Here is a 9,886-nt window from a genome sequence, read left to right as displayed (position 1 = left end):
TATATATATATATATATATATATATATATATATATATGTGTGTGTGAACCTTTGTGTCCCCTTCATCACTACTTGACAATTAGTGTTGTTGTGTTTACATCCCCTTAACTTAGCAGTTCAGCAAAAGTAACAATAGAATAAGTACTAGGCTTAAAAAATAAACCCTAAGCTTGCTTTGTGTGACTAAAAAACTCACCAAGGTGATGCTCCAGCATGGCTGCAGTCAAGTGACAAACAGGTAAGAGAATAGTCTACACAGGTAAGGTTGATGAGTGAGTATAATTATTTGTATGTTGTCTGTCTTTCATGCATGCATGGCTAGGACAGTTGACAGGAGCTGACCAGGCAGAAAACTACCCCAGGCTTTACTGTCTCTTTTGGCAGGGTTTTGACAGCTGGATGCCCTTCCTAACACCAACCACTCCACAGAGTGGACAGTGGTTTTTATGTAGCACCAACACAGGTGAGGTCAGTTTTATCAGGATTTTTACAGCTGGATGTCCTTCCAAATGTCAACCACTTTACAGTGTGGACTGGATGCTTTTTATATGGCATCAGCACTGGCATTGTCACCAAGTAACTTGCAAGATAAGGAATTTTGAGAGGGGATCTTGTGTCAGATGATGAAAGGTTAGCGTGACAGAGAGACAGAAACAGGTGTCTTGCTATAGAGGAGGTATGTGACTACCCGGCCAGAGAGAGATGGGAAAGTAAGAGGAAGAGAGCAGTAGAGAGAGGACAGAAACAGGTGTGCTGATGTAAAGGAGATACTTGGTTACCTAACCAGAGGGAAAAGCAAGAGGAGAGAGTGATCAAGAATGAGGGCAGAAACATGTGTTGCTGCTGCAGAGGAGATACATGGCTACCCAGCCAGAGGGAAGAGCAAGGGAAAGAGAGAATGGGAAACAGCAAACGTGCAAGAGAGAGCTGATGAAGTGCCAGGGTATACTCACAAGTAACAAGGATCAGAGCATAGATGGGAGGGTAGAGTAAGGAAGAGAGAGTACATGTGTGTGTTTGTGTATATATGGATACACTAAGTCATTTATATTGTGAAAATGTGGATGTCAGCTTAGGTCAATTTGAATGTCCAATTGTTTTTGTTGTTTTCAAATGCATGGTTGTTTTATTTAATGGAATTTCCTTATCAGTCTATATCATTTGATCCATTTACTTATTTTTTCTTTACATATTGTTAATCTCTTAGCAGTTTGATTATCTACTAATTAGTTAATCATGAAATAAATACAAGTAGTAAGTTTTATCAGTTTTGACTGAAGTTAGTAAATCATGTAGAGAATTGAGTGAAGAGAAATAATGAAGGTTTTTGAATCATTAGTCATTCATTCTATATGTGAATTAGTCTTACCTCACAAGTAGGTTCCTTAACCATTCTTTCAAACTATTTCATAAAAGAAAGACACCAGAAATGAAATCAGAAGAAATTTAATGTTTTATTGAATTGATCTAAATAAACATGAGAGGTTTCAATAATGAAGGTGGTAAATATACAAGAGAAATATTTAAGATGTGTCCATTTCTTCACTAGTAACTTTCTTCTGCAAAATCACAACAGGAATCTTACAGGTACTGGAAGATTGAATTGCTGTAGTGCCTCGGTTATATTTATAATTGCCAGACCTGTAATAACAGAACAAAATTTAATTAGAGTTCACCATTTATTCAACAACAATCAATTAAAATGTAACATCAAACTAATCAAACCATTGTCTCAATTAGTTTAACTGCAGCTAAAATAGAAAAAAGTCAACCAACAAATTTTTATTATTATATGCCCATTATTTTACACTTTAAGTACAACAGCTTTGATGTTTTATTTTATTGATCAAAATAAATGTGAGATTTCAATGATAATTCGTGGGTTTCCTCACCACCCCAATTATTCAAATGTTAATGTACTGTCACTGTAAAGATTTGGCCAGAAACTTACCTTTGACCCTTCTTGTTGCACTGGTCATAGGGGCGGAGATAGTCAACTTTATCTTTAGTGATGACACACAGATCAACATTACTACCGGAACCAAGATCATTGAAGATACCTCCAGCAATAGCATCTTGTACTAATTTCTTCGCTTCATCACACTGTTAAAGACAAAGTGATAAACAGATCTATATACATCTCTGCCAACACATACAAATCTTTTCTTGTGTATAACTGGGTTGGTAGAGTGTGTGTGTGTATGAATGTATGTAAGTAGGTACGTATGCATGTGTTTGTGGTCTTTGCTAAAGAGCCACAGTCAATATGTTCTAATTTTAACAAAAAGACATCACCAAGGAGACCCTGAGTTATTCATCATCATCGTTTAACGTCCACTTTCCATGCTAGCATGGGTTGGATGATTTGACTGAGGACTGGCGAACTAGATAGCTGCAAACTACTATTTCTCTACCAAAAGGGAGTTAAATTATGGTAGAGAAAGAGTGGTTTTGGCTGCTATTTCTAATTTTCGGTGTGTGGTGAAGCAATTCTTGCTGAACCCTAATTTTAATTATGTTTATATATATATATATATATATATATATATATATATAACTATTGCTATCAGTTGGTTCACATTTTGAAATGTATTAAGTGAAGGTCTTGTGTAAGGGAATGAATTTCCTATTATATATTACACAAAATCTGAAACAGACATATTAAATACTTTCCAAATATCATTATTTGGTTTTGACTTCATTATTAGAAATAACATGACTTGATGCAAATACAAACTAGCCTGTCTGCACCCCATTTGTGGAGATACTCTAACAAGGATTGGGGGTAATTTGTTGAATTTGGCCATGTCGTCAGCATCATTGTCTGCGTTGTTTTAATGTCCACTTTTCTATGTTTGTAGAGATCAGATGGATAATATTACAGTATTGCTGGAATATACTAAATTACTTCTGAATTAGCAGTAGGCTTTTCTCAGACTGAACAACAACTGTTTCCCTAAGCTACTCACCACCTTCCTACATGCAGCTGACTCTACCCCTCCCCACACCCACCCTACCATCTCTTACTTTTCTTCTCTCCCTTCAGTAGCATCCTGTCCGTTATTCTGTACATCTTGTCCATTACTCTGTAGAGGTTATTCCTTTTCTTATTAAGGTAGAGATAAAAAATAGTGCTAATAATACTTACGGACATATTCGTCTTGAATCTTTCTTCAAACACTGACATCGCAGCAAGACTTCCAGATCCTAAAATTAATTACAACAATCATTATCATCATCGTCATGTAGGTAGAATAGTATTTAGTGCTGCCAAATATTCTTTTAGATGGTCGAGTGTGATTCGAAAGAGATTTAGTTGCTATTTCTACAAGGTCAAATAACAATGTAGGGTATTGGTTCCCAACCATTTTTTTTATCTATGGACCCCTTGGCTTGCTATTTTGTTTGGAAGGATCCTCATAATCATTCAATGTTTAAAAATTTTATAATTAAATATTATCAGGAATTGTATTAAAAAAAAAAAATTGTCAAAATATTTTGCTTTGTAGAAGTAAAACCAATTTATTGCACAGAAATGTTAACAACAAAATCTTATATGGACCCCCTGAGGGTCATATGGACCCTGGTTGAGAACCACTGATGTCGAGGCTCCCTTATCACAAGTATTACTTGGCAGAAAGGGTTCTAAACAATTCACCAATGGAACGTTTTTAACACAGTCACTCTGCTTACTTCTATTGTCACCTTCACAATAGATACAGGCTTTCCTAAAACTTAAAAAAAGCAGGTTTTTCAAAAAAATACATAATGAATATGGTTGAAATTCTAATAGATGCTTGATGAAGACAGGCACATTGTATTAGAAGTTAGATCTATGGACCACTTCACAATATTTAGTTATCTCATCATCATCATCATCATTTAACATCTGTTTTCCATGCTGGCATAGGTTGGACTGTTTGACAGAAGCTGAGCAGATGAAGAGCTCCATCTGTTTTGACATAGTTTCTACGTCTGGATGTCCTTCCTATAACACCAACCACTCTACAGTGTATTGGGTTGCTTTCTATGTGGTACCATCACCAGTGCTTTTAATGTGGCATCAACACACACACCAATGTTTATTATGTGGCGTCTTGGTTTTAAAATCTCAATTCTGTTGTGGTGAGCGGCCTTCTCAAGTCGTTAAGAGAAAAAAAAACAAAGGAAAGAAATGCTCAAAGCTTACCCATGGTAACAAAAGGTAGTTTGTCTGTGGAACCATGTGGCCAAATACTATAAAGATGAGGCCCAGTGTGATCAACACCACCAAGAACTAAAGCAGCACTGATCATTCCATGATATCTGAAAGAGAGATGTACTCATGTTATTATATTATAGCATTTATACACATAAACATGCCAACATAGAAAGGCAGATATAAAAATGATGATGACATTGACATACACAATGCTGTGTGTGTGTGTGTCTGTATTTACATTGTAATATATGCATTGTTAGATAGATTGTCATATATTACAACATTAATGTAATGTACATAATTTGTTTTTAATCCAAATATACATTTTTATGTAGAGATAGCTGTTATACTCATTATTCTATTATAAAATATGTAAATATTTTTCAGGCTATTAAGGACAAGACTGTAATTTCATAAACATTGTGCCAAAAAGACAATGTTACAGACACAAGCACTGTTTTATATGCGTCATCCTACTCTTCCCCGACATTTAAAGTCCATGTTCCATGCTAGCATGAGTCAGTCAGTTTGAGAAGATCCAACAACTGCATTGTGCACCATTATCTGCTTTGGCAATGGTTTCTACAGCTGAATATCCTACACACACACGCGCATGCACAGACATAGCTCAGTGGTTAAGAGGTTTCTTTTGTAACCATAAGGGCTTGGGTTCAATTCCACTGCATGGAAGTGACACTGTAAAGATAATCAGAGTAGAAGCCCCTCAACCCTTTGGTATTCACATTACTGTCAAATGTAATGCTTATGTAGTCACATTTTGTAAAATTAATTAAGCATTATCTTTAGCTTTGAGATTTTGATGATGTGATTGTTCTGTTCTTAAAATGACATTGTAGGGTAGGTGTGATATGCTATATCTGACCAGTTTGAATTTCAAAAGGTAGGATATTTGGGCTGGATATGTCCAGTTTAAATGGGCTGTACTTGAAATTCAAAACTCACATATTGTCAAACACCAGGATTTTACATGAGAATTACATTATGGTATGTGAGATACTCAACCACTTTGCATGCAAATTCTATGAGTAGGGCTGCTCATACATCAACACAAATATTATTTCGTCTAAGTGTTCCCTCTGCTCAAATGATGTGCTAATGATGCCTAGAGGCAGAAGCATACATCCACAATTGTTGTCTTGTCTCCAGACATTTAGACTTTTTTGTTAATTGCATATCAATTTCTAAGAGTTCATAAGATTATTTTCTCTCTCATCTGGAGTTGGTACCAACTCATATGCACACACACACACACACATATGTATATATAAAGCCTACATTCAGAAATATAAAACAGCAGTCTACGCAACACAGACATCCAGAAATCAAACCAACTGGAGTCCTGATGTACTTGTTCTATTTTAACAGTAGTAGTAATCTCCCTTACATCTAGGCATCGTTCTGCGAAAAGTAAACAATGCCTGCATATTGCAATGATGTGCTTAGATACGTTTGTCTGACAAATCATGGCTAAATCCAAAGTAAACGAGTTCAATATTGACTGGAATCTTATGAAATCTCAAACGTGTTGCAAGTTTCTGGAAGTGTTTAAATATTCTCTATATGTCTAAGTACTTACAAAACTAAAAAACTGCAGAATATACAAAGTGATTTTAGAAGCTTAAATAAATTCAGAAGATTAATTAATTAATTAAATAAATAAAGACACAATCCAGAAAACTTAATATTAGAAAAGTTTTTGTTGAAGTAAATTATTGAAGAAATGTGGGATGTAAAATTAGAAGAGTTGCATCAGCTGTTGAAGAACAATACACAGATGGTGGTGGTGGTAGGTTGAAGTGGTTTTGTCAATGATGATAACAAAGGGAAAAAAAAAATGAGACTGACCTGAACAACATCTGCTTCAAGAGACGGTTAGCTGTACACACTCTTGGAATACGGCCAGTGTTGAGTTTATGTAGTTCTAGCTGAGATGCTATCAACTGGGTGGTCATCTCAGTATCGGCAGCTGTACCAGCACCGCAACAACTGAAATGCAAGCACAGTTCTTAATTCCAAAAGGAATAACACAATGACAGTTAAAGTTACCGAGTGATTGCATGTAAGTATTACAGACATGTAAGAAAGTCATTCTGTGAACAAGGAGTTTAATACAACAAAGGATATCTTTTGAAAACGTCCAGTTTCTGCCACCAAATTTAAAATATTAGGCAAAATCCATACAATCAACATGTCCACACATTTCTCTTTGAAGGTGACATGATTTCTCCATCAAACAACAAATTTCAATATTTTGTATCAGGTCATTCCATAAGTTCTGTCCGAACTTTGAATAAAGAAAACAAGTGATCAAATGTTATATTTAATTGAAATTTAATCATCAATGTACTTTCCCTGATTATCTATGACTTCCTTCCATCTATTTTAATCCCATCAATGTAAAACTCTTTTGGTTTCACAGCGAAGAACTCTGAACTGTCAGTTTCGACCTCCTCCTGGCTTGCGAAAGTTATGTCTCCCAAATGATTCTGTAAACTACGAAACAAATGGTAGTCTGAAGGAGCAAGGTTGGGAGAATAAGGTGGGTGAGGAATTTTTTCCCAACCAACCTCTTTGATCTTCTGTGATGTGATCTTTGCAGTGTGGGGTCGTGCATTGTCCTGACGAAACATCACTCCTTTTCGATTCACTAAAGTGGGTCTTTTTTTTCTTCAAACGCTCTAATTGTTGACAGTCCCACCAGACAGAGAGAAGAACTTTTTTCCCATGAAGTTCCCTTCTCAGTTATGGTTGAGCCTCTTACCTTTTATATTCAAGAAGGAAGGGAAAGAGAAAGAAAAAAGACATATACAGTCCTTTAAGTACGAAATAGCCCTGCTATGGAAAATGAAGGTGAAGATAGTGCTAATCAGTGTTAGGTCCTTAGGGACAGTATCAGAAGGTATTAAGAGGAATATAAAAGAAATTGGAAAAGAGTGTCAGTAGAGCTGTTACAAAAGGTCTGCCTCCTTGGCTCCGCCAGAACAACCAGGAAGATATTAGATAGGTGAAAAGGCTGTAGCCAGCTATGTATGCAAGACACCAGGAGTTCCAACAAAACCTGGGTTGAAAAGAATAATAATAATAATAATTAATTAAAGTATGTTTTACTTACTAAATGTTGTCAGCCATATAATGGATCTTTGCACAGTTTTTGTCAGCTACAATAGTGTCTTCAGTAGCTCTTGTATCTGCTCCAAGAACTACACCATCCTAAAAATAAAGAAACAGAGAAGAGATTAACTCATCAGCCCTGATACAAATCCATTTCAGAATCCATCTGACATCAATACTACTGTGTGTATTAATAATACAGTATTATAATCTACTTCAGTGTACATTAATCTGTATTTGCTTAACCCATTAACATTTAAAATGGCCATATCCAGCCCAAATATTCTGTTTCTTTTATATTGCAACTAACCAGACCCAGCTTCTTACACCTACCCAACAATGTTATTCTAAAAATAAACAAGCACATCTTCAAAAATCTCAAAGCTACAAGATACATGAATAATTTTTTAAAATGTGGATAATAAGCATTACATTTTGATGAATTAATCTGAATAGTAAAGTGAAAATACAAATCTTCACCAACACATTTCTCCAGTAAAGAACTAAATACAATTTTAAAACATTAAGTTACCTTAAAAATAACTCCAGCTATTGTAGTTCCAGTCTTGTAGACATGGGGCAGAGTAATTCCATTATTAGTCAAAGAAGCATTCCTGTAAGAAAATAACAACAATCATTAAAGGGAGGTGACAAAATAGGAAGGGGGTAGAGGGGAGGATATTTTCCCTTATGTTTAGTGACAACACAATCAAGAATAAAGAAGGAAAACACATGTAATTAAAGGTTTTTACATGATTTGATCTCCTCCCACTGTTTTTGCAACTCACTTTGGTAATGTCCTCAATTTCTCATCTTTTTGGTGAATAAAAAATCAGTTATTATTAGCTGGCACTCCGGTGATTATGATGACAAGGACTCCAGCTGATCTAATCAGCAGAACAGCCTGCTCATGAAATTAATGTGAAAGTGGCTGAGCACTCCACAGATACACGTACCCTTAGTGCAGTTCTCAGAGAGATTCAGCATGATACAGAATGTGGCATGGCTGACTCATTGGGTTACAGGAACTACTCATTTTTGCCAGTTGTGTGAACTGGAGTAATGTGAAATAAAGTGCCTTGCTCGAGAGCTGTCAGGAATTGAACTCACGACCTTACAGTTGTGAGCCAAATACACTAACCACTTAGCCACACATCAGTTATTATTATTATTACTATTAAAGTAGCAAGCTGGCAGAATCATTAGCATGCAGGACAAAATGTTAGGTGCCATTTCTTTCGGGTCAATGAAATAAGTACCAGTTGTGCACTGGGGTCAGTGTAATTGACAAGCCCCTCTCAATAAAATCCCAGACCTTATGCCTAGAATAGAAAGGATTAAATTATTATTATTATTATTATTACTATTACTATTACTATTATTATTATTATTATTATTATTATTAGCAGCTGGCAAGCTGGCAGAATCGTTAACATGTCAGGCAAAATGCTCAGTGGGATTTCTTCCAGCTTCATGTTCTGAGTTCTAATCCTGCCATGGTCATCTTTTTGAGGTTGATAAAGTACCAGCCGAGCACTGAAATTAAGTTAATTGGCTAGCAGCCCCTCCTCTAAAATTTAGGGCCTTGCGCCTATGACAGACAATTATCATTATTATAGAATAGGGGAATTCAGTTAGCATATTGCAAAGAAATGGAAACTCCCAGTTGTTAAGAAATATAAGTTCTCTGTTTTTTCTTCCTTCCTCAACTATGGTCCTCACTAACTCCCTTGTTTATTATGGCAACTCATTCCTGACTACACAATATGAAATTGCAACAAACAAACAAAAAAATTCCTATATTTCTATTAAATACACTATCCAGATGGCACTGAGATAATGTGTTCTTTAATACTAGTTATATTATGTTATAGTGGCTCAAGAAACTATTTTCAATTCTTTAACAGATTTAGGTATGGCTAATTACAATATACGAAAATTTTCATTTTGAGCTTTTATCATACAATGAAGTACATTTACTTCAACGTATAAAGAAGAAACATTTCTGACTCCCAATACGAGCCAAAAGTGAGTCTATATTCGTAGGTTAGAAATAGCAGCTAAATCACTCTCATATAACAACCCACTGTTTAGAGGACACAATTTAATTAATTAATTAATTAGAGGACACATTAAATAACGTAGTCCTGCACACACACTGCCCAGGAAACAGACGGGAGAGTCATGGCTGGAATACTTATAGATCTATTGAAGCAAGGTTGACCTAGGGCTAAACACACTACCACCACCACCACACAAAAAAAAAACCCAATTCATCTGGATTTTCAGTATATTTGATGATAAACGGCTTTCAAAAAGTGGAATTTTTCCTTAGGAGTTTGGCGGCACTGGCAATTTTTTTCCTTCATAGAACAAGATCGACGCTATGATAGGGGGGGGGGGGGCAGGAAAATGAAGGGACAGATCATGTAGAATAGCGGTTTTTCGGGTCAATTTTTTCACCAACCCTCACAAATAAAGTCTACAGGAATAACAGTAACTAGCACAATAGAATATCCTTCACAACGTTAAGTTGAGATTTGTCTGTTGAAT

General features: G+C 35.7%; 1 protein-coding gene across 1 annotated transcript in view; it reads right to left on the bottom strand.

The window, feature by feature from the left end:
• Nucleotides 1-1,435: 1,435 nt before the first annotated feature.
• LOC106882232 (proteasome subunit beta type-7) overlaps nucleotides 1,436-9,886 on the bottom strand; it is a 9,145-nt gene continuing 694 nt past the window's right edge. The window contains exons 2-8 of the mRNA XM_014932836.2: nucleotides 7,866-7,947; nucleotides 7,335-7,432; nucleotides 6,068-6,208; nucleotides 4,190-4,305; nucleotides 3,149-3,207; nucleotides 1,952-2,103; nucleotides 1,436-1,641 (exon numbers count right to left, since the gene is read on the bottom strand). Coding sequence (XP_014788322.1) covers nucleotides 1,524-1,641; nucleotides 1,952-2,103; nucleotides 3,149-3,207; nucleotides 4,190-4,305; nucleotides 6,068-6,208; nucleotides 7,335-7,432; nucleotides 7,866-7,947 — 766 coding nt within the window. The 3' untranslated portion in view covers nucleotides 1,436-1,523. The remainder of the gene's footprint in view (nucleotides 1,642-1,951; nucleotides 2,104-3,148; nucleotides 3,208-4,189; nucleotides 4,306-6,067; nucleotides 6,209-7,334; nucleotides 7,433-7,865; nucleotides 7,948-9,886) is intronic.

Source organism: Octopus bimaculoides, chromosome 24 (assembly GCF_001194135.2).
Source record: "Octopus bimaculoides isolate UCB-OBI-ISO-001 chromosome 24, ASM119413v2, whole genome shotgun sequence".
NCBI classification, from domain to species: domain Eukaryota; kingdom Metazoa; phylum Mollusca; class Cephalopoda; order Octopoda; family Octopodidae; genus Octopus; species Octopus bimaculoides.
Note: the sequence above shows the minus strand (reverse complement) of the source record. Positions and strands in the feature narration are given on the sequence as shown.